We start from the raw sequence: 24,842 nt of genomic DNA, 5'->3' as shown, positions 1-24,842 counted from the left end.
ATCCTCAACACTGGGGCCCCACAAGGGTGCGTTCTGAGCCCTCTCCTGTACTCCCTGTTCACCCACGACTGCGTGGCCACGCACGCCTCCAACTCAATCATCAAGTTTGCGGACGACACAACAGTGGTAGGCTTGATTACCAACAACGACGAGACGGCCTACCGGGAGGAGGTGAGGGCCCTCGGAGTGTGGTGTCAGGAAAATAACCTCACACTCAACGTCAACAAAACTAAGGAGATGATTGTGGACTTCAGGAAACAGCAGAGGGAACACTCCCCTATTCACATCGATGGAACAGTAGTGGAGAGGGTAGCAAGTTTTAAGTTCCTCGGCATACACATCACAGACAAACTGAATTGGTCCACCCACACAGACAGCATCGTGAAGAAGGTGCAGCAGCGCCTCTTCAACCTCAGGAGGCTGAAGAAATTCGGCTTGTCACCAAAAGCACTCACAAACTTCTACAGATGCACAATCGAGAGCATCCTGGCGGGCTGTATCACCGCCTGGTACGGCAACTGCTCCGCCCACAACCGTAAGGCTCTCCAGAGGGTAGTGAGGTCTGCACAACGCATCACCGGGGGCAAACTACCTGCCCTCCAGGACACCTACACCACCCGATGTTACAGGAAGGCCATAAAGATCATCAAGGACAACAACCACCCGAGCCACTGCCTGTTCACCCCGCTATCATCCAGAAGGCGAGGTCAGTACAGGTGCATCAAAGCTGGGACCGAGAGACTGAAAAACAGCTTCTATCTCAAGGCCATCAGACTGTTAAACAGCCACCACTAACATTGAGTGGCTGCTGCCAACACACTGACTCAACTCCAGCCACTTTAATAATGGGAATTGATGGGAAATGATGTCAAATATATCACTAGCCACTTTAAACAATGCTACCTAATATAATGTTTACATACCCTACATTATTCATCTCATATGTATACGTATATACTGTACTCTATATCATCGACTGCATCTTTATGTAATACATGTATCACTAGCCACTTTAACTATGCCACTTTGTTTACATACTCATCTCATATGTATATACTGTACTCGATACCATCTACTGTATCTTGCCTATGCCGCTCTGTACCATCACTCATTCATATATCCTTATGTACATATTCTTTATCCCCTTACACTTGTGTGTATAAGACAGTAGTTTTGGAATTGTTAGTTAGATTACTTGTTGGTTATTACTGCATTGTCGGAACTAGAAGCACAAGCATTTCGCTACACTCACATTAACATCTGCTAACCATGTGTATGTGACAAATAAGATTTGATTTGATTTATAATCAATGCGGTGCCTGAAATTGTGTCACTTCTATTGCGTTCAGTGTAAGCGGAGTCAGGGTATATGCAGCAGTTTGGGCCACCTGGCTCGTTGAGAACTGTGTGAAGACCATTTCTTCCTAACAAAGACCGTAATTAATTTGCCAGAATTGTACATAATTATGACAACATTGAAGGTTGTACAATGTAACAGCAATATTTAGACTGATGGATGCCACCCATTCAATAAAATAAGTAACGGTTCCGTATTTCGAAATGATAGTTTTCGAATTTGACCATATTAATGACCTAAGGCTCGTATTTCTGTGTGTTTATTATAATATAATTAAGTCTATGATTTGATATTTGATAGAGCAGTCTGACTGAGCGGTGGTTGGCAGCAGCAGGCTCCTAAGCATTCATTCAAACAGCACTTTCCTCCATTTGCCAGCAGATATTCGTAATGCTTGAAGCACAGCGCTGTTAATGACTTCAAGCCTATCAACTCCTGAGATTAGGCTGGCAATACTATAGTGCCTATAAGAACATTCAATTGTCAAAGGTCTATGAAATACAAATGGTATAGAGAGAAATAGTCATATAATAACTACAACCTAAAACTGAGAATATTGAAGACTCATGTTAAAAGGAACCACCAGCTTTCATATGTTCTCATGTTCTGAGCAAGGAACTTAAACGTTAGCTTTTTTACATGGCACATATTGCACTTTTACTTTCTTCTCCAACACTGTGATTTTGCATTATTTAAACCAAATTGAACATGTTCCATTATTTATTTGAGACTAAATTGATTTCATTTATGTATTATATTAAGTTAAAATAAAAGCATTCATTGTTCATTCAGTATTGTTGTAATTGTCATTATTACAAATATATATATAATAATCGTCCGATTAATCGGTATTGGCTTTTTTGGTCCTCCAATAATCGGTATCGGTGTTGAAAAATCATAATCGGTCGACCTCTACCTGGGATATCAAAGTTTGATTTTGATAATTAAACTATAAAAAGGCCAGGTTCTTACTGTTCCTGATCCAAGCCTAGGTAGAAACCAGTGGAGGCTGCTGAGGGGATGTCACTCCCTGACCATAGAGAGCTGCTTATTTTCTATGTTGGTTGGGGCGTGACAGTGACTAGGGTAGGTTATCTAGGTGAATAATGATCTGTTGGCCTGGTATGGTTCCCAATCAGAGGCAGCTGTTTATCGTTGTCTCTGATTGGGGATCATATTTAGGCAGCCATTTCCCCTTTGTGCTTTGTGAGATCTTGACTATGGACAGTAGCTTGTTAGCACTATTATTAGCGTCACGTTTCGTTTGAGTTTTATTTTGCTGTGAGTTTCACTTAGTAATAAAAAGATGTGGAACCCAGATCACGCTGCGCTTTGGTCCACTTATTATAACGATCGTGACAGGGGAGGACGGCTCATAGTAATGGCTGGAATAGAATGGCATCAAACTATTTCATACAATTCCAATATTCCACTCCAGCCATTACCATGAGCCTGTCCTCCCCAATTAAGCTGCCACCAACCTCCTGTGGTAGAAACTAGAAGTGAAATAACCAATAGGAAACCAAGTGATTTGGGTCAAGTCCATTCTGTTAGACATGTTCCATAATAACACTTTGGAGTGTCATAAATAAACGTATGGAAAGAATGCTTCTGTAAATGTGTCATTCATTCTTACTGAGACTTGAGGTTCAGCGTTACTCTGGGTCTCAAAGAGTTGCTGTTGCAGTCCACCTCTGTCTTCACCTGGATGCTGAGCGTTGTGCTGTCAGTAGGAGTAGGGATGTTGTAGTGGAGCGCCATCTGGGAGAGAAAACATTTAAAAAGTCAGGAGAGGCTTCTTCAATCCACAGTCTGGGCTCTGGAAAAATGTTTAATTAAATTCTTGAATTATATAACCATTGAGTCTTGAAGAATAAAACAATGATTCACAAGGAGTTACTTTTCCCCAGCCCCATCCCTCAGCTCACAGAAGGTTGAAGGCAGCTTAATTGGGGAGGACAGGCTTGTGGTAATGGCTGGAGCAGAATAAGTAGAATGGTAGCAAATACATCAAACACGTGGTTTGCTCTGTTCCATCCATTATTATGAGCCGTCCTCCCCTCAACAGCATCCACTGCCTCAGCTTTATACCAAATCAAGTGGCACAGGGTTGCTGTTTTGCTGAAGAAAAACATTCCCAGACTGTAGCTTTAGTGATGGATTCAACCGTATTTTGGCACCAGAAGGATTGGGAGGAGAGATGTGTAATCACTGACCTGCACTGAGGCACAAGCACTGCCCTTCACTTCCACCGTGTACTTCCCTTCTGTGTCCTGCAGCGCACTCTCCTGGTAGAGAAGCTTGTTGTTTTTGTTAACTTCAAAGAGGTGCTGTCCCCCGCTGGGAGACTGTACTGTCACTGTGCTGGTGCCCTCTCTACTGAACACCCTGGTGGAGTAGAGAGCCAGGGCCTGGAGGGCCACCACTGTGTCCTAAACACCAACAGATCACAGACAAATCTGTTCAAAATGAATGAAACAATCCCATTTTACAGAAAGAGTAGATTTTACATTGGTCAGTTCCTAGAGTGACATTCCCATTTCATCCATTATGATTTCTTGGCTCCACTTCAGTGGAAGTTAGCCTCACCAGGCTTGACATGTCAAGAAGCACCCACATGCCTGTGATCTGGTAAAAGTCAAGGTAATAATGCCTCACTACTAGTGCACAGCACCGCGTTTTGAAGTATACCTGTGTGGAGAAGAAGCCTCCGTAGGCGTTCTGCTGCCTCACCAGCCACCTGACGATGCGGGAAGCATAGCCCAGGTCAGTGGTAGACAGAGGGGAGGCACTGAGGGAAGCCAGCAGAACGTAGGAGCTGATCTCCACTGCCAGGGAGGCTGAGGTCTCTGAGGAGGTCTGAGTCCAGTGCAGGAGACCCCCTGAGGGATGAGGAGCGCACGTACACACACACACATTCACACACACACAGAAAATAGGAACTCGCTTATTCATCACTATACAGGATTCAAAGTTCTTCACTGACCTCCACAATGAATTTTATGACAAAAACTGAATTTTATTACAGACACCCGAGTTCAAATTGTATTTGTGTTTTATAAAATACTTTGGGTGTTTGATTGAGACTATTTGGAGTGCGAGACAGGCGGAGGGTTTGCACTTTTGGGATTACTCCATTGACTAACTCAATTAAGTCAAGACAGCGCAAACATATCTTGGACCAGGCTATGTCTCACCCTCTAGTAATGCGACCGTGTCCAGGTGCTGCAGAAGCTGGGCCCGGGTCTCCATGTCCCCTGCCAGGGTAAAGGTGTAGGCCAGCAGAGCAGTAGTGTAGGTGTTGGACAAATCACTGGTGGAGTTCTTCAGGCAAGACAAACTGCCGTACAAAACAGGATCCTGGAGCACAAAATAACAGAGCAGCACATTAAGGTCCCAGATCTGTTTGGACTGGCAAGCCAATACAAACAGATCTGGGACTAGGCTACAGACATTCATGCTGAAGCCCATCTAATTTTTTAGTTTACTGTAGTAACTAAGCCTACTCAGTTTTAACAGCGCAATATCATTTAGATCTGCTTATGGTAACACATATTCTTATACTTATTGCATAGGCTACTTTGAGAGAAAAAAATTATTTAACTGAATTTTAAATACACAATACACAACTCGTTGCATTGTAGATGACAGTTGATGTAAGAGGTACACAACAGACTTCATACAGGAGGCAAAATCAGTTTCCTGTAATGGACGTTGTTGTCTTGAGAAACAATGGTTATCTGGAGATGCTACTTACCGACACTGACATGTTGAGCTCCAGCATTGAAGCAGTGATGTAGGCCGTCAGTGTGACTTCATCCGTCACCCCACCCTATAAAACAATGTCAAAATACTACAATGTGTATTAAAATACAATTCTGTTGAAAGCATCATTCACAACTTCATGGCTGGTCTGATGAGACACACAACTACATCTTCTTCCATCTTCCTTCAGTTTTTTATCATTATACATTTGATATCAATAAGTACTTTCATTCTGTTATTAAAGAGTTTCCCCAATCTGACAAAACACCCATGTTTGCCTTGCTGACTTTCCAACCAACTCGTGGGCTCTTTCATTTGCGCTGGGTCAATATAAATGAAAGACTGTGCTTTGCCAAAGGATCTCAAGACAAAAGCAGTCAGCCTGAGGAAAGAAAACTTGATTTGAATGTCCCGTCATAATACCCACATAAGGTTGTCATAAACATGACTTAGAGCTTGACATTACATGCAATGACAGCTTATTTGAACTGATGTCACATCCATGGTCTGTCAGAGACAATGCCATTTGATTGGTCAATACTTAATTGAAACAAACAGTTATAATGTGTTTACCAGTAGTTGAAAAACACTATACTCACCAAGTATTCCCCGAGCCTTGTCCAAATGTGCTGTATGCACCATCAAAATGCTTGTAGTTCAGCTGCCTTTGGTAACCTGTCGGTGTGTTTTTAGAGTGAACAATAAAGTGACCAAATGTTTTTTATAGTCACTGAGTGTCTGCCCCAAATGGCACCCTATTCCCTGTATAGTACACTACTTTGGCCAGGAAAAATCTGTGCACTATGTAGGCACTAGGGTGCCATTTGGGATGATTTTAGTGGGAAAACAAGTTCCTACGTGTGTTGGGTCAGTCATGCTCAGACACGAGACGTATGTGGCAGGGTCTACAGGAAATCACGGACTACAAAAAGAAAACCAGCCACGTCACGAACACTGATATCACGCTTCCAAACAAACTAAACACCTTCTTTGCCCGCTTTGACGATAATACAGTGCCACCGTCGCGGCCCGCTACCAAGAACGGCACCCCCCCCTCTCCTTCTCCGTGGGTGACGTGAGTAAAACATTTATACGTGTTAACCCTCGCAGGGCTGCTGGCCCAGACGGCATCCCTAGCCGTGTCAGGAAAACAACCTCTCACTCAATGTCAACAAAACAAAGGAGATGATCGTGGACTTCAGGAAACAGTAAAGGGAACACGCCCCTACCCACATCGAAGGGACAGCAGTGGAGAAGGTGGAAAGTTTTAAGTTCCTCAGCGTACATATCGACAAACTGAAATGGTCCACCCACACGTGACAGTGTGGTGAAGAAGGTGCAACAGTACCTCTTCAAACTCAGGAGGCTGAAGAAATGTGGCTTTTCACCCAAAACCCTGACTAACTTTTACAGATCCACAATCGAGAGCATCCTGTCGGGCTGTATCACAGCCTGGTAAGGCAACTGCTCCTCCCTCAACCGCAAGGCTCTCTAGAGCAGGGGTGTCAAAGTCAAATGGACGGAGGGCCAAATAAAAAAATCAGCTACAAGACGAGGGCCGGACTGTTCGAATGTTCATTGAAAAATTTTTAAATGACGCATATAGTCTAGTGAACCTAATTGAACCTACTGAAAACCTAACAAATATATTACAATATGATCAGATAAATAAAGCAATATTTTCTTATGGCTCTGTCAGTAATCTTTAATTTTCAACAGACACAAAAGACAAATTTCCTTTATATAAATATCCCCATAACATGAACATTAAATGAAAGAAACCGGTATTCAAGGCACCATCAGTAGACTATATTTTCTATTTTAGCAAAAGTGGGCTAAATTTACTTCAAAGAAAAAACAATAATAGCAATTTTCTATCATCCACTCAACTGAAATATTTTTAAAATATAATTGGATTGAAATACAAAAAAATAAAGTGCAAAAATCTATTAATCAAAAACAACACTTTGTTTAAGGAGAAGTAACATGCAGTGAAAACAAATATTAAATTTTAACTTTTAAACTTGAACTGAGTAAAAACTCTAAATATGTGATTGCACAGTAATGTTCACTTGTTTGAGGTTGAGGGTGATACTTGGTGGTGTCCCATCTTTTCCACAAGTTCATCAATGTTCGGGGTAAGGCTCTGAGCTGAAGAAATCCTCAGAATTGAGTGGAGGTGTTCAGCAGTAAGTCGACTTCTGTGTGATGTTTTGTTCAGGTTCATCAAAGAAAACAGTTGTTCACACAGGTATGTGCTGCCAAACATAGACAACGTTTGAGCAGCCTGGATGCGCAGCTGGGGCATTGTGCCGGGGAGGAAACGGGCGAACTCCGCAGCACCCACTGCCGCATATTTTGCCCTCAGTGCATCATTGCATTGGAGGTCAATCAACTCCATTTGGAGGTTTGGTGGTGAGCTTTCCACGTCAACAGCAAATGGGTTACCGAGCAGTTCCAACCTGCTTTTTTGTGCTTCAAAGTCAGCAAATCGGCGTCGAAAGTCAGCGGCAAGCATACCTATTTTATCAGCCAACTGTGTGCTCGGGAACGCACTGGTAGAGAGCTTCTCTTTCATGGTCTGGCAGCTGGGAAAGTGGCTCAAATTTTCTTTCCGCATCTGCGTCTCCCACAGAGTCAGTTTGGTTTTAAATGCCTTCACTGTACTGTACATATCAGAGATGACACGATCCCGACCCTGCAGCTGCAAGTTTATTGCATTCAGATGACTCGTAATGTCACACAGAAAAGCCATTTCACACAGAAACATTTCGTCTCGGAGTTGTGTTGTGTCTTTCCCTTTGCTGTCCAAGAACAGACAAATCTCCTCACGAAGCTCGAAACATCTTTGAAGCACCTTTCCCTGGCTTAGCCATCGCACCTCTGTGTGATAAGGCAAATCACCATGCTCCGTTTCTAACTCCGTCAGAAATGCCTTGAACTGGCGGTGATTCAAACCTTTGGCTCTGATAAAGTTAACTGTGCGCGTGATGATGCTCATTACATGCTCCATTTTCAAGGCTTTACCGCACAACGCTTCCTGGTGTATGATACAATGATAAGCTGTCAGCTCACCTGTCGCGTTTTCCTCTTGCATCTTTTCCCGTATCTTCGCCACCAGTCCGCTCCTGTGTCCACACATCGCAGGTGCTCCGTCGGTTGTCAAACCCACGAGTTTTTCCCAAGGCAGCTCCATCTCATTTACACATCTTGACACCTCTTCATACAAATCATGCCCCGTAGTTGTGCCATGCATAGGACGTAAAGCCAAAAACTCCTCTGTCACGCTTAGGTTGGAGTCCACTCCGCGGATGAAAATTGACAACTGGGCAATGTCAGAAATGTCGGTGCTCTCATCCACAGCCAAGGAATATGCAATAAAATCTTTTCCCTTTTTCACAAGTTGCTCTTTTAGATTGATGGACAACTGGTCTACTCTCTCGGCAATGGTGTTTCTGCTCAGACTCACATTTAAAAAGAGTTGCCTTTTTTCTGGGCAAACTTCGTCACAAACTTTAATCATGCAGTTTTTGATGAAATCCCCCTCCGTAAATGGCCGGGCTGATTTAGCGATCTCTTCTGCCAAAATAAAACTGGCCTTGACAGCAGCCTGGCCTTGTGATTTGGCTTTTTTGAACAGAGCCTGTCGAGATTTGAGGCCTCGTTTTAATTCCTCTGCCTTTTGTAGCCTTTGTTCCATGTCCATATTCTTGTTTTTGTCCGCGTGTTTCGTTTCATAATGTCGTCTCAGATTATACTCTTTCAGTACCGCCACACTTTCTCCACACAGAAGACACACAGGTTTTCCAGCTACCTTCGTGAACATATACTCCGACTCCCACCTTGTTTGAAACCCCCGGTTCTCAGTATCCACCTTCCGTTTTGCCATTTTTGATGGGTATCTGAAAGTTAATTTTACTGTGATGCTGACGACTGCTGTGCCAATAAATATTGAAATGAAGCAGCCTACTGCTCGGTGCGTCACCTTTGCATTGTGGGAAATGTAGTATTGGTGCGTGTAAAAGATCTGCGGGCTGCCGGCTTGCTGCGGGCCGGTTCTAATAATAAATCAAGATCATCCCAGGGGCCGTAAAAAACCTTCTTGCGGGCCGGATGTGGCCCGCGGGCCTTGACTCTGACATATGTGCTCTAGAGGGTAGTGAGGTCTGCACAACGCATCACCGGGGGCAAATTACCTGCCCTCCATGACACCTATAGCACCCGGTGTCACAGGAAGGCCAAAAAGATTATCAAAGACATCAACCACCCGATCCACTGCCTGTTCACACCGCTACCATCCAGAAGGCGAGGTCAGTACAGGTGCATCAAAGCTGGGACCGAGAGACTGAACAGCTTCTATCTCAAGGCCATCAGACTGCTAAACAGCAATCCCTAACTCAAAGTGTCATGTATTGTCATGTTGTGTCTTGTTCCTGTTCTTTCTCTTCACCCTGTCTCCCTCTGCTGGTCGTATTGGGTTGCCTTCTCTTCCCCTCCTTCCCCCAGCTGTTCCTTGTCTTCTCTAACTACCTCGTTCACCCTTTTCCCACCTGTTCCCTTTTTCCCTCTGATTGGGTCTCTATTTCTCTCTCTGTTCCTGCTTCTGTCTTTGTCAGATTCTCGTTTGAGTTTCTCATGCCAGAACCAAACTATCGTCTTGTTTGCTTCAACCTTGTCCTGTCCTGTCGGAATCTGCCTGTTCATCTGAGGCTACGTGTGATCAGGTACCTCTGTCCTCTACAACCCAGCTAATCCCCTCTGCTGCTAGAAGAGGACTCTAACCCAGCTATTCTCCTCTGCTGCTAGAAGGGGAACTCTTCTGTGATATTCAGAAGGACTCATTTGTCGCCCACTCTGCGGGTTGTTTATTTTGCCATCATATCCATTTGAAGAGGATCTATGTCTTACCTGTGTTTCGACATTAAAGAACTCTGTTTTTGTTAAACCGCTTTTGGGTCCTCACTCACGTGCATAACAGAAGAATCTGACCAAGAATGGACCCAGCGACTTCGGATCCTCTCCACTCAGCCGTCGAGATCCAGGGAGCGATGCTAGGCAGACACGAGCAGGAATTGTCTGCTGCTCGACATGCCGTTGAGACCCTGGCCGCCCAAGTCTCCAACCTCACAGAACAGATTCACCATCTCTGCCTCGATCCACCGGCCACTTCCAGGGCTTTCGAATCTCCGGAGCCCAGAATCAATAACCTGCCGTGTTACTCTGGGGAGCCCACTGAATGCCGCTCGTTCCTCACCCAGTGTGATATTGTGTTTTCTCTCCAGCCCAACACTTACTCCAGGAGCACAGCTCGTATCGCCTACGTCATATCTCTCCTTACTGGACGGGCTCGTGAGTGGGGCACGGCAATCTGGGAGGCAAGGGCTGAGTGTACTAACCAGTATCAGGACTTTAAGGAGGAGATGATACGGGTTTTTGATCGTTCTGTTTTTGGGGAGGAAGCTTCCAGGGTCCTGTCTTCCCTATGTCAAGGTAATCGATCCATAACAGACTACTCTATTGAGTTTCGCACTCTTGCTGCCTCCAGTGACTGGAACGAGCCGGCTTTGCTCGCTCGTTTTCTGGAGGGTCTCCGCGCGGAGGTAAAGGATGAGATTCTCTCCCGGGAGGTTCCTTCCAGCGTGGATTCCTTGATTGAACTCGCTATTCGCATAGAGCGACGGGTTGATCTTCGTCACCGAGCTCGTGGAAAGGAGCTCGCGTTCTCCGTTGCCCCCCTCTCCGCATCACTACCATCTTCCTCTGCCGGCTCGGGTGCTGAGCCTATGCAGCTGGGAGGTATCCGCATCTCGACTAAGGAGAGGGAACGGAGAATCACCAACCGCCTCTGTCTCTATTGCGGTTCCGCTGGTCATTTTGTCACTTCATGTCCAGTAAAAGCCAGAGCTCATCAGTAAGCGGAGGGCTACTGGTGAGCGCTACTACTCCTGTCTCTCCTTCAAGATCCTGCACTACCTTGTCGGTCCATCTACGCTGGACCGGTTCGTCAGCTTCCTGCAGTGCCTTGATAGACTCTGGGGCGGAGGGCTGTTTTATGGACGAGACCTGGGCTCGGGAACATGACATTCCTCTCAGACAGTTAAGGGAGCCCACGGCCTTGTTCGCTTTGGATGGTAGTCCTCTCCCCTCACTGTCTCTGGTAATCATAGCGAAACCCTTTCTTTTTAAATTTTTCGTTCACCTTTTACACCTGTTGTTTTGGGCCATCCCTGGCTAGTTTGTCATAATCCTTCTATTAATTGGTCTAGTAATTCTATCCTCTCCTGGAACGTCTCTTGTCATGTGAAATGTTTAATGTCTGCTATCCCTCCTGTTTCCTCTGTCTCTTCTTCACAGGAGGAGCCTGGTGATTTGACAGGGGTGCCGGAGGAATATCACGATCTGCGCACGGTGTTCAGTCGGTCCAGGGCCACCTCTCTTCCTCCACACCGGTCGTATGATTGTAGTATTGATCTCCTTCCGGGAACCACTCCCCCCCGGGGTAGACTATACTCTCTGTCGGCTCCCGAACGTAAGGCTCTCGAAGATTATTTGTCTGTAGCTCTTGACGCCGGTACCATAGTTCCCTCCTCCTCTCCCGCCGGAGCGGGGTTTTTTTTTGTCAAGAAGAAGGACGGGTCTCTGCGCCCCTGCATAGATTATCGAGGGCTGAATGACATAACAGTGAAGAATCGTTATCCGCTTCCTCTTATGTCTTCAGCCTTCGAGATCCTGCAGGGAGCCAGGTTTTTCACTAAGTTGGACCTTCGTAACGCTTACCATCTCGTGCGCATCAGGGAAGGGGACGAGTGGAAGACGGCGTTTAACACTCCGTTAGGGCACTTTGAATACCGGGTTCTTCCTTTCGGCCTCGCTAACGCTCCAGCTGTCTTTCAGGCATTAGTCAATGACGTCCTGAGAGACATGCTGAACATCTTTGTTTTCGTTTACCTTGACGATATCCTGATTTTTTTCACCGTCACTCCAGATTCATGTTCAGCACGTTCGACGTGTCCTCCAGCGCCTTTTAGAGAATTGTCTTTTTGTGAAGGCTGAGAAGTGCACTTTTCATGCCTCCTCCGTCACATTTCTCGGTTCTGTTATTTCCGCTGAAGGCATTAAGATGGATCCCGCTAAGGTCCAAGCTGTCATTGATTGGCCTGTCCCTAAGTCACGCGTCGAGCTGCAGCGCTTTCTCGGCTTCGCGAACTTCTATCGTCGTTTCATCCGTAATTTCGGTCAGGTGGCAGCTCCTCTCACAGCCCTTACTTCTGTCAAGACGTGCTTTAAGTGGTCCGTTTCCGCCCAGGGAGCTTTTGATCTCCTCAAGGATCGTTTTACATCCGCACCTATCCTTGTTACACCTGACGTCTCTAGACAGTTCGTTGTCGAGGTTGACGCGTCAGAGGTGGGCGTGGGAGCCATTCTTTCTCAGCGCTCCCTCTCTGACGACAAGGTCCACCCTTGCGCGTATTTTTCTCATCGCCTGTCGCCGTCGGAACGTAACTATGATGTGGGAGACCGCGAACTGCTCGCCATCCGCTTAGCCCTAGGCGAATGGCGACAGTGGTTGGAGGGGGCGACCGTTCCTTTTGTCGTTTGGACTGACCATAGGAACCTTGAGTACATCCGTTCTGCCAAACGACTTAATGCGCGTCAGGCTCGTTGGGCGCTGTTTTTCGCTCGTTTCGAGTTCGTGATTTCTTATCGTCCGGGCTCTAAGAACACCAAGCCTGATGCTTTATCTCGTCTCTTCAGTTCTTCAGTAGCCTCCACTGACCCCGAGGGGATTCTCCCTGAGGGGCGTGTTGTCGGGTTGACTGTCTGGGGAATTGAGAGGCAGGTAAAGCAAGCACTCACTCACACTCCGTCGCCGCGCGCTTGTCCTAGGAACCTTCTTTTCGTTCCCGTTCCTACTCGTCTGGCCGTTCTTCAGTGGGCTCACTCTGCCAAGTTAGCCGGCCACCCTGGCGTTCGGGGTACGCTTGCTTCCATTCGCCAGCGTTTTTGGTGGCCCACCCGGGAGCATGACACGCGTCGTTTCGTGGCTGCTTGTTCGGTCTGCGCGCAGACTAAGTCCGGTAACTCCCCTCCTGCCGGCCGTCTCAGGCCGCTTCCCATTCCCTCTCGACCGTGGTCTCACATCGCCTTAGATTTTATCACCGGACTGCCTTCGTCAGCGGGGAAGACTGTTATTCTTACGGTTGTCGATAGGTTCTCTAAGGCGGCTCATTTTATTCCCCTTGCTAAGCTCCCTTCTGCTAAAGAAACGGCACAAATCATCATCGAGAATGTTTTCAGAATTCATGGCCTTCCGTCAGACGTCGTTTCGGACAGGGGTCCGCAATTCACGTCTCAATTTTGGAGGGAGTTTTGCCGTTTGATTGGGGCTTCCGTCAGTCTCTCTTCCGGCTTTCACCCCCAGTCTAACGGTCAAGCAGAACGGGCCAATCAGACTATTGGTCGCATCTTACGCAGTCTTTCTTTTCGTAACCCTGCGTCTTGGTCAGAACAGCTCCCCTGGGCAGAATACGCCCACAACTCGCTTCCTTCGTCTGCGACCGGGCTATCTCCTTTTCAGAGTAGCCTCGGGTACCAGCCTCCGCTGTTCTCGTCTCAGTTCGCCGAGTCCAGCGTCCCCTCCGCTCAGGCTTTTGTCCAACGTTGCGAGCGCACCTGGAAGAGGGTCAGGTCTGCACTTTGCCGTTATAGGGCGCAGACTGTGAGAGCCGCTAATAAGCGTAGAACTAAGAGTCCTAGATATTGTCGCGGTCAGAGAGTTTGGCTCTCCACTCAGAACCTTCCCCTTAAGACAGCTTCTCGCAAGTTGACCCCGCGGTTCATTGGTCCGTTCCGTATTTCTCAGATCATTAATCCTGTCGCAGTGCGACTTCTTCTTCCGCGATATCTTCGTCGCGTCCACCCGGTCTTCCATGTCTCCTGTGTTAAGCCCGTTCTTCGCGCCCCCGCTCGTCTTCCCCCCCCCCCCCCCCCCACCATCCTTGTCGAGGGCGCACCTATCTACAGGGTCCGTAAGATTTTGGACATGCGTCCTCGGGGCCGTGGTCATCAGTACCTAGTGGATTGGGAGGGGTACGGTCCTGAGGAAAGGAGTTGGGTTCCCTCTCGGGACGTGCTGGACCGTTCGCTGATCGATGATTTCCTCCGTTGCCGCCAGGTTTCCTCCTCGAGTGCGCCAGGAGGCGCTCGGTGAGTGGGGGGGTACTGTCATGTATTGTCATGTTGTGTCTTGTTCCTGTTCTTTCTCTTCACCCTGTCTCCCTCTGCTGGTCGTATTGGGTTGCCTTCTCTTCCCCTCCTCCCCCCAGCTGTTCCTTGTCTTCTCTAACTACCTCGTTCACCCTTTTCCCACCTGTTCCCTTTTTCCCTCTGATTGGGTCTCTATTTCTCTCTCTGTTCCTGCTTCTGTCTTTGTCAGATTCTCGTTTGAGTTTCTCATGCCAGAACCAAACTATCGTCTTGTTTGCTTCAACCTTGTCCTGTCCTGTCGGAATCTGCCTGTTCATCTGAGGCTACGTGTGATCAGGTACCTCTGTCCTCTACAACCCAGCTAATCCCCTCTGCTGCTAGAAGAGGACTCTAACCCAGCTATTCTCCTCTGCTGCTAGAAGGGGAACTCTTCTGTGATATTCAGAAGGACTTTATGTTTCATTTGTCGCCCTCTCTGCGGGTTGTTTATTTTGCCATCATATCCATTTGAAGAGGATCTATGTCTTACCTGTGTTTCGACATTAAAGAACTCTGTTTTTGTTAAACCGCTTTTGGGTCCTCACTCACGTGCATAACACAGAGGCTGCTGCCTACATAGAGACCCAATCACTGGCCACTTTAACAAATGGATCAATAGTCACTTTAAACAATGCCACTTTAAATAATGACACTTGAATAATGTTTACATATCTTACATCACTCATCTCATATGCATATACTGTATTTTATACCAACTATTAGACATATTCTAATTCACCACTTTTAGATTTGTGTTTATTAGGTAGTTGTTGGGGAATTGTTAGATCACTTGTTAGATATTACTGCACTGTCGGAACTAGAAGCACAAGCATTTCACTACACTTGCATTAACATCTGCTAACCATGTGTATGTGACCAATAAAATTAGATTTTGATTAACAGCAGGGTCGTAGTCATTAGAACATACCGTGGTGAAACATTTTAAAATGTTCTTCAATGGAAAATGAAAAAAAAGGGCTCATTCTGGACAGATCTAGATGTTTGACAGTTTTCTTCCAGTTGATGCCCAATGAATACTGTCCACATTTTGAGGGACTCTCTTACCACTAGTGAGGAACTTGGTGGCCTTGTCTCGGATGGCTGGAGTGAGCTGCTCTGTGTTCCTCAGGTACTCGAGTATGTAGATATTGGGGGCGAGGAGGGCCATATTCTGCTCTCCACACCCATACGGCATCTGCAGCAGTCCATCCAGGTTCTTGAGGGCCCGACCCAGGATGTCCCCTACAGAGAAACATGGGACTTCTGTAAGACTGACCTCTTTAGCAAACAGCAGCATTATCGCTGGAGAAGGGTTGTTTTTCCCACCACTATGCCTCTACCAGGTAGCCTAGCGATTAGAGTGTTGGACCAGTTACCGAAAGGTTGCTACCCATTGGGCACAAACTGGTTGAAAAAACATTGGTTCAACTTAATTTGTCAATGTATTGTGATGTGGAATCTACTTGGGAAACTGTTAATATATCATCAACATCATGGTAACCAATTTTCAACATAATCAAACCTTGTATAAAATATGTTGAATTTCTATATTTGAAACCATGTCAGATCTTCCAATGTTATATCCACTATCAGAAAAAAATTCTAAGACTGGCTGCATATCCTAGTGGAGAGTTAATCTATCTACAGCTATCCATTTGGTCTCCCATCCAGGGTTGTAATCAAGTGCAGTTCTGCTTAGCTTTTATATTTGTCATTGGCTACCAATGTCCTATTGTCAGAATGCTTATTGAGAAATCTCTTATTAACTAAATAGATTCACTGCTGATATCGTAGTCATATCAAAGTGTAGGTTTAACAGAGCAAATCAAATGTAACCATACTCCATTTGTCATTAAAGATACTATTTAAGCCCTTATAGCATTTATGAAGTCATAAATCAGTCAGTGTTTTAAATTCAATTCAGGGTTCAACTAAAAATAGACAATACATATAAACCTATGGTTTCAAATGTAATCTTTAAGTGAATAATTAATTATTAATGTTGTATTCACGTCTCCATCTCAACCAAAAAGTCAATGTTGTCTACAAATGAATAATTAATACTTTGGATTCACGTCTCTATCGCAACCAAAAATATAAATTAAAGAACAGTGGCACAAAAGATACATTTCTTTCAAATGTTGATATTTGGGTGCGTTGACAATCAAACATTATATATCTCTTTTGCAATAAGGTAAATAGCCTATTAACTTGTTGACAAGTGGCCAGTGGCTCAGATGAAACTATCCAAGCATTAGATACATATCTTTTAAATGTTGATATTTGGGTGCGTTGTCAACCTAACAACTCAATACTGCTTTTGTAATAAAGTAATACTAATGTAACAAAACATACAGTATTGGTGTGGTTTAGGAACCTGGATCTCTTTCAATTGTATTACAAAGTAGGAGAGAGGGGAGTAAGTTGAGCCTTTTTTTACATTCAGCATTACTCCGTCAAGGGAAATATCGTATTCTTTCTAACAAAGATGTACATATATTTCACAATGTTGTGTATCCCTGGAAATAACCAGAATTCATGTAAACATTACAGTTTTGAAAACATTGTTTGTCCCCACAGAAAGTGGTCTCTTGGCACATCTTAAATTAAGCCACCTACAAATTTCGGTACTGAATGAAATATTACCACTACCTTTTTAAAACCATTTCGTTAAATCACGGGACAACTGTCGACAATTTCCGGTGAAATTGGAGGGCGCTCAATTCAAATAAATAATCATAGAAATTATGGATATTAAACATGTAGGTACATACAAGTGTCTTATATCGGTTAAAAGCTTAAATTCTTGTTAATCTAACTGCATTGTCCGATTTACAATAGGCTTTACAGCGAAAGCATGCCATGCGATTGTTTGAGGAAGGCGCCCCACATCAACATAGTTTTCAACCAGCACAGGCTTCATAAAATCACAAATAGCGATTAAATAATCACTTACTTTGTGATTTGCAATCCAAAGGGTCCCAGCTACAACATGCATGGTTGTTTTGTTAGATAAAATCCTTCTTTATATCCCAAAAAGTATTTTTAGTTGGCGCCATCGATTTGAGTTCAACATGCAAAGGAATCCAAAAAGCTACCGCTAAACTTTGTTAAAACAAGTCAAACTACGTTTCTATGTAATCCCCTGGTACCCTAAAATGTAATTAAACTATAATATTTCATACAGAAAGAAGTATGTTCAATAGAAATGTAAAATTAGCAAGTGCGCGCCCACAGACTGATTTCCAACTGTGACTCCCAGTACCAAAACTCAATTATTCTCCGTTTTGGAAGAAACAAGCCTGAAACCTTGAACAAGACTTGACATCTAGTGGAAGCCATAGGAATTGCAATCTGGGAGCTGGACTTGCATAGATTTCCATTGTAAGAGCATGGGATCTCAACAAAAAAAAGATTCTGGTTGGTTTTTCTTTGGATTTTTTCCTACCATATCAATTATGTTATAGTCTCATACATAACATTTCTACAAACTTCAAAGTGTTTCTATCCAATGGGGAAGTAACACAATAGAATAACAAGGCTATATACAGGGGGTACCGGTACCAAGGCAATGTGAGGGGGTACAGGTTAGTCGAGGTAATTTAAACATGTAGGTAGGGGTAAAGTGTCTATGCATATTTTTTTAAGTTTAACTAGGCAAGTCAGTTAAGAACAAATTCTTAAAATACAATGACGGACTACCCCCCCGGCCAAACCCTACCCTAAACCGGACGACGCTGGTCCAATTGTGCGCCAACCTACAGGACTCCTGATCACAGCCAGTTGTGACACAGCCTGGGAGCGAACCAGGACCTCTAGTGCCGTCTTAGACCGCTGTGCCCCTCGGATGCATTGATAATAAACAGTGAGTAGCAGCAGTGTAAAAAATAAGGGGGGGGGGGTCAATGCAAATAGTCCAGGTGGCCAATTGATTAATTGTTCAGCAGTCTTATGGCCTCAGCCAAATTTTACTAAAATGTCCACTTTGAAATGACGTCGTGTGTCCAGTGGGTAGTTGAAATCCCAGAGCGACAAGGTGAAAAATCTGTTGATGTGGCCCTAAGCAGGGCACTTAACCCTAATTGCTCCTAATTAACCCTAATTAGCATTAATAATGTCAGACCCTGGCCATGACCCCACTCTCCAAGGGTGTCTCAGGGAGAGTGAGATATGCAGAAAACACATTTCCAATTCACACATGTGAAATAGGACAAATATAAGAACCTACACACACTCTAAACTCACTATGTCTCCAAACAACACTATGGTACATTTTACCCAGGACTGAGAGAGAAATTCGATCAGATCCATTCACCACATTCTTGGGGAGTTGCAGTTCCACCTCCTCTGTCAGAGTTTCTCCTGTGGACACAGATGATAAGATGAATGGAGATGATCAGTTCAATCAAAGTGAACATTCAACATTCATGCATTACTGACCAGTTGGACACAGCAACCAGTTGTAGGTTTTGGTCTTTTCTGTTCCCTCTGCCTGAGAGAAGAGAGAAAAAACGAGAGAATGTTCAGTTAGAGGCAGTTACACTATTTCATCCACACCCGTTGCTGAAAGGTGTATAAAATCGAGCACACAGCCATGCAATCTCCATAGAGAAACATTGACAATAGAATGGCCTTACTGAACAGCTCAGTGACTTTCAACGTGGCACCGTCATAGGATGCTACCTTTCCAACATGTCAGTTTTGCCCTGCTAAAGATGCCCCGGGCAACTTTAAGTGCTGTTATTGTGAAGTGGAAACGTCTAGGAGCAACAACGGCTCAGCCGCGAGGTGGTAGGCCACACAATCTCACAGAACGTGATAGTTGAGCGCTGAAGCATGTAAAAATCATCTGTCCTCAATTGAAACACTCACTACCGAGTTCTAAACTGCCTCTGGAAGCAACGTCAGCACTAGAACTGTTCGTCGGGAGCTTCATGAAATGGGTTTTCATGGCGAAGCAGCCCCACACAAGCCTAATGCCAAGCGTCGGCTGGAGTGGTGTAAAGCTCGCCGCCATTGGACTCTGAAGCAGTGGAAACGCGTTCTCTGGAGTGATGAATCAAGCTTTGCCATCTGCCAGTCCGACGGACGAATCTGGGTTTGGCGGATAACAAACGCTACCTGCCCGAATGCATAGTGACAACTGTAAAGTTTGGTGGAAGAGGAATAATGGTCTGAGGCTGTTTTTCATGGTTGGGCAAGGCCCCTTAGTTCCGGTGAAGGGAAATCTTAACGCTACAGCATACAATGTCATTCTAGACCAGGGGTTCTTTAACTTTTTCAGCCTGGGACCCAAATCAGAAATGCTGTGTTTTCCTGGGACCCAAGCTTAGGAAAATATGCAACTATACGTAAATATCGGTACATTTCATTGCCCTTATGCCAAAAATAAATGTAATGTAGACAAAAACAAATAACAATGAAATACCCATAAATATATTTTAATGTCTATTTTCCCCCATTAAAAACACTATTACATACCTGTCTAGGTTGGAACTGTTGCTGTAAAATACAATAAATAATTTCATTCTGAACTGGAATAAACAGATTATTCACATCCCACAGATGTACAACAGAACACACACACACACAGGCTTTTTGATCGTGCAACCCTAAGTAACATTACAGATCAATTATATTTTATACTGTACATCTTACAGTATACATTATTGCTGATAGAAAGTCTAGGTTGGAACTGTTGCTCTTAAAATATATATTTTTAATTCTGAACTGGAATAAACTGATTGATCACATCACACAGGTGTAGACCAGAAAACACAAGCATGTCTATTCTGGGCTCAGTTTTTCACAGTGCAACACTGAGGTCATGCTCAGCATTGACACTGTTTCTGTACTTGAGAACACTGACTTGTATGTGGTGTCAAGCTGGACCAGAACATCTACTGCTTTCTCAGACAGGCAGGAGACAGCTTCCTGCTGCAGATGAGCAACCCAGACCTGTGTGAGTGTTTGTCTCAAAAAGCATCTTGCTTCAATCACGTTATTCCAGTTCATAATAAAAATGATGACTTGTAACAGCAACAGTTCCAACCTAGACTTGTTTTCAACAATACTTTCTACAGTAAAATGTACAGTAGACCTGATCATTTTTCATCTTCATCTGTACTGTTTCTCAGTAGCTAGTTAGCTTGCTTTGGCTAACGTGAAATATTAGCTGTGTACCGTTACACGGTACAAAATAGAAAATCACATATACTACTATGAGAGACTGTACTCCCTTATTTATGCTTATCATCACCTGTTATAAAGTGACAACAATGCCTTGCTAGTTGACTTACTCTTCCACTTTCGAAGCACTGTTTCCTGAAGCATTCTGCTCTGTTCTGAAAGAACTCCCTGGGTGTATCGTCATGTTGTGCCTGGATGTTTGGTCATCGTTGGTCGTTTTATTAATTTGTTCGTTTTGAGAGACTCATTACTAAGCACTTCCCCACACAAAACACATTGTGGACGCTCCTCGTTATTTATCAAAGTTTGTATGAAAGAGACAAAAAAGTCATCACTGTATTTGCGTTTCATGACGATTGAGCTCAGTCCGAACTTGTGGCTAGCATGAGTCCATTTCATGACAGCGGTGAGTGATGGCAAGTGGGAATAACAAGTCATCATTGGCTTGAACGACAGCGCTGCAGCTACACGCGGAGTGATCTTCAAGACAACTGCAGAAAAAACATCCGGTAAACCGAGAAGTACACGGGCATCTCCCTCTACCTCTCCCACTCGCGCAGCTTCCAAACTGAGCAGAGACCACTGGTAAGCAGAGAGCGGACTCAACCGAGAGCACAGTTGCACTTGGCTAAATCAATTCCAGTAATTCATGAAATAATTATACATTTACCCACCCTTAACAGGTCCGGGTGGCGACCCATACTTCATGAAACTCTGTACTAAGACGATTCTGTGCTTCCAACTTTGTGTCAACAGTTTGTTTCAGCAGGAAAATGCCCCTTTGCACAAAGCGAGGACCATACAGAAAAGGTTTGTCGAGATCGGTGTGGAAGAACTTGACTGGCCTGCACAGAGCCCTGACCTCAATCCCATTGAACACATTTGGGATGAATTGGAACCAGGCCTAATCGCCCAACATCAGTGCCTGACCTCACTAATACTCTTGTGGCTTAATGGAAGCAAGTGTTCCAACAAGTACTGAAAAGCCTTCCTGGACGAGTGGAGGCTGTTATAGCAGCAAAGGGGGGGACCAACTTCATATTAATGCCCATGAGATGTTCGATGAGCAGGTGTCCACATAATCTTGGTCATATATCTCTACAACCTAACAGTACGTTCCAAAACAGCACTAAACTACATACCTTCACCAGCAGGCTCTTTGTAACTGTGTCGATGCGTCCTCTCTCTGGTACGTTCACAATCTCATTGTCACACACAGCGTGGGACCGGACAGCCTCTGCACTAACGGACACATTCAAATCCCCTACACACACATTGACAGACAGAGCACAACACAGGTTACACAACATCCAATACGCTGACTGAGAGTACACAACTCAGATTTACATCCATTCTGCTGTTTGAACAGTTGAATGGAGACTGGTGACTTACCCAGGACAGAGGGTGCCATTGTCCAACTGAAGGTCTTTCGTCCATTGGCACACAAGCATGATGAATACTGGACATCATTCAGGGGTGTGAGAGTATAGTCTAAGGAAGGAGCCGGAGTCACAGAAACCTGCCCAAGAGGAACACTTGTAAGACAACATGGAAAACCCAAGACTGATACACTGGGTGTAATAAAAATAAATAAACACTGACTAGGCAAACTGCAACAAAACACAACATTTTATACAACTTGAGAAACTCATGAAACAACTCAAGAAACGATCATGATGCAGTGCCGTACCATGATGCACTTGGACAGGTAGTTGAACACAGTGGCCTTCAGCTCAAAATGCTCTCCACGGATGATGGAGTAGGGCAGGGTGAGCTCTAGGAAGAAAGGCTGGAAGACAGTGATCTCCACAGGAGGAGCCAGACCGAAACCGCCAGGGGCCAGGCAGAATGCCTCTGTCTCCCAGGTGGTGATGGTGTCTGGGACTGTAAGGGGCACGTCTACTGATCCAGACTCCCTGTAATACAGAGGTCAGAGTTCAAACAGAATGCATCTAAGTGTCCCATAGAGAACAATGGAGTATGACTTTACAAATTCTTTGAACACTATTTATTTGTATTTTTATGTATTTAAGCTTAAATCTAAACAGCTCTGAGGACCTCTTCCCTACGAAAAACAGGCATAGGGGAGAGTGGGGCAAGTTGAGCCAAATGGAGTAATTTTAGACACCATTGTTTCTAGGAAACCACACACAAAATGATTCATTTGACCAAATATTTAGGAAGAGGTCATCATTTGATGGGAGTCTGCAAAGGAAGAAACCACATGGAAAAAGTGGTAAGCAACTTAGTTCCAAAAAACAGATTTTCACCAAGTCAAATTAATTTATTGTGTTAGAGGTTTCATGATGCTTGTATCTAAAGATCGTTCATAACATCAGTTGGGGTCTCTATAAGCTTCAACTTGACGTCCTAAACCTACCATGACCTTGCTTCCTTTTAGCTGTGTGGGCTAATGTACTCAAAACATTTGCCTTGGGGTAAGTTTAGCCAGTTAAGGAAATGTACGTGTTATCATAAAGCAAGGCAATATCTATGGGAAAAAGTGTTTAAAAAAGTATGTTTTTGTCAGGTGTTAAGCGTGTGTTAAAATATGTTTAATAAATAAGCCATTGTGATTGTATTGAATTGTGTTTGAGTAATAAATATAGACATGGTTTTAAAAAGGTAGTGGTAATATTTTGTTCAGTACAGACATTTGTAGGTGGCTTAATTTACGTAAGTTGTGCCAAAGACCACTTTTTATGGACAAGCTTTGTTTTCAAAACTGTAATGTTTACATTAATTCCGATTATTTCCAGGGATACACAACATCCTGAAATATATGTACATCCTTGTTAGGAAGAACACTATAATTTCGAGGTAATACTGAATGTAAAAAATGTCTCAACTTACCCCAATCTCACCTACTCTGCAATACACCTTAATTATTAAAGAGGTACAGGTTCCTAATCTACACAACTACTGCATGTGTTGATATTAGGCAAGAGATAAGAGGGCTTTCACCTGAAGTTAGCCTCACTGTGCAGTGCTCTTACCCAACTTCCACAAGATCCCATATCCATGTCTCGGGGAAGAACGTACGGACTGTCTGTATGGGTGGTGGAGCTGGAGCGGCACCAAATCCATCACCGGGTACTCCACCAAGTCCAGCTTGACCTAAACCCAGAAACGCTGGACCCGGGTTGAATCTGGTCATTGTTTCATGGTAGAAATAGTGGCCTATTAATAAAACAAAACATAGTCATTATTCTGGTGTTAACATCAGCCATGTCAAACTAAAAGCCATGAATTTCCCAAGATTCACCGAATACGTCTGGCAATAACGAGAGCAAGAGGTGGTAAGGAGGAGATCCCACCTTGGGGCAAAGGGTACTGCAGCCCCTTGTAGCTGAGGCAGAAAGGTACTCTTAAAACCAGGTTAGTTGCCAGCTTCAGTCCCAGTTTCTAGAATTACCAGAGTCAAAAACAAGAGAGCTCAATATTAATTAATACCTCTGAGTTTTATGTTTCTATTCTGTATGTATTTTTTTTTTGCCTCAAACAGGGTATTTTAGCAATTCATAATTTAAGAAGATGGTGGCAGTATGTTGACTGATTCTTACAAGAGCAGAAATTAGGTTTCAAGTAAATAGAAAACAAGGAAGAAGTTACCTGAAAAACTTCATAAGGTTGCATTTTCTCCTCAAATGGACTATTTGTGTATGGCATTACATATCTTCTTGGTCTTACACGTAAACATGCTACTGGGTCTTGAAGCTCGTAGGGAATGTATGTTCTCTCCTTGACTGGTAACAAATCAAATATCTGGAATGGGATATTAAGGAGACGTGAAATGACCTTGTTCACTGGGCATCAAACAGAAGACAACTTGGATGCTCAATTTCGTTTTCCACTGCTAAACGTTTTTAACCCTCATAGTACTAACTGGGGTCCATTTGTCCCCTGAGGCATATTTTTGATCATATCCCAAAGATGGATTATTAAATAATTAAAATCTAAAAAAATATTTTAATCTAGGTTTCTCTGGAGATATAATATTAAGTTATACATATCCTCAGAGGGTTATAACTGGCAGTTGTTGTTATCACAAAAGTACTATTTACTTCAAAATTCTAAAAATGAAATGATGCTGAAATAAAATTATGGTAAGTTGTATTTTTAGTACATTGGAAAAAAGCAGCAAATTATTTAAGGGAACATTTTATATTTTCGCTTTACAGAATATGCTAATTAACTGTAATTTCGCTGAAAAACATCCCCACATTATGATGCTGCCACCACCATGCTTCACTGTAGGGATGATGACAGATGGTGCCAGACTTGA

General features: G+C 44.1%; 2 protein-coding genes across 5 annotated transcripts in view; one reads left to right on the top strand and one right to left on the bottom strand.

Moving 5' to 3' along the window:
* LOC139382327 (alpha-2-macroglobulin-like) overlaps positions 1-24,842 on the top strand; it is a 563,422-nt gene that overhangs the window by 55,097 nt on the left and 483,483 nt on the right. The window lies entirely within an intron of this gene.
* Positions 1-24,842, bottom strand: part of LOC139382328 (alpha-2-macroglobulin-like) — a 51,358-nt gene that overhangs the window by 7,213 nt on the left and 19,303 nt on the right. For 2 of the 4 annotated variants that reach the window (XM_071126262.1, XM_071126264.1), the window contains 16 exons: positions 24,170-24,322; positions 23,875-23,962; positions 23,554-23,737; positions 22,248-22,473; positions 21,950-22,076; positions 21,700-21,821; positions 18,809-18,860; positions 18,647-18,730; positions 15,434-15,610; positions 5,722-5,797; positions 5,348-5,504; positions 5,115-5,189; positions 4,555-4,717; positions 4,049-4,239; positions 3,574-3,789; positions 2,994-3,118 (listed from right to left, as the gene is read on the bottom strand). In XM_071126262.1, the coding sequence (XP_070982363.1) occupies positions 2,994-3,118; positions 3,574-3,789; positions 4,049-4,239; positions 4,555-4,717; positions 5,115-5,189; positions 5,348-5,504; positions 5,722-5,797; positions 15,434-15,610; positions 18,647-18,730; positions 18,809-18,860; positions 21,700-21,821; positions 21,950-22,076; positions 22,248-22,473; positions 23,554-23,737; positions 23,875-23,962; positions 24,170-24,322 (2,216 nt within the window). Of the gene's footprint in view, positions 1-2,304; positions 3,121-3,573; positions 3,790-4,048; positions 4,240-4,554; positions 4,718-5,114; positions 5,190-5,347; positions 5,505-5,721; positions 5,798-15,433; positions 15,611-18,646; positions 18,731-18,808; positions 18,861-21,699; positions 21,822-21,949; positions 22,077-22,247; positions 22,474-23,553; positions 23,738-23,874; positions 23,963-24,169; positions 24,323-24,842 lie in introns of those variants that run through there. The other 2 variants (XR_011628629.1, XM_071126263.1) reach the window with 2 other exon arrangements.

This window comes from Oncorhynchus clarkii, chromosome 24, assembly GCF_045791955.1.
Source record: "Oncorhynchus clarkii lewisi isolate Uvic-CL-2024 chromosome 24, UVic_Ocla_1.0, whole genome shotgun sequence".
NCBI lineage: Eukaryota > Metazoa > Chordata > Actinopteri > Salmoniformes > Salmonidae > Oncorhynchus > Oncorhynchus clarkii.
The sequence above is the reverse complement of the archived record's forward strand: the minus strand, read 5'-3'. Positions and strand labels throughout refer to the sequence as shown.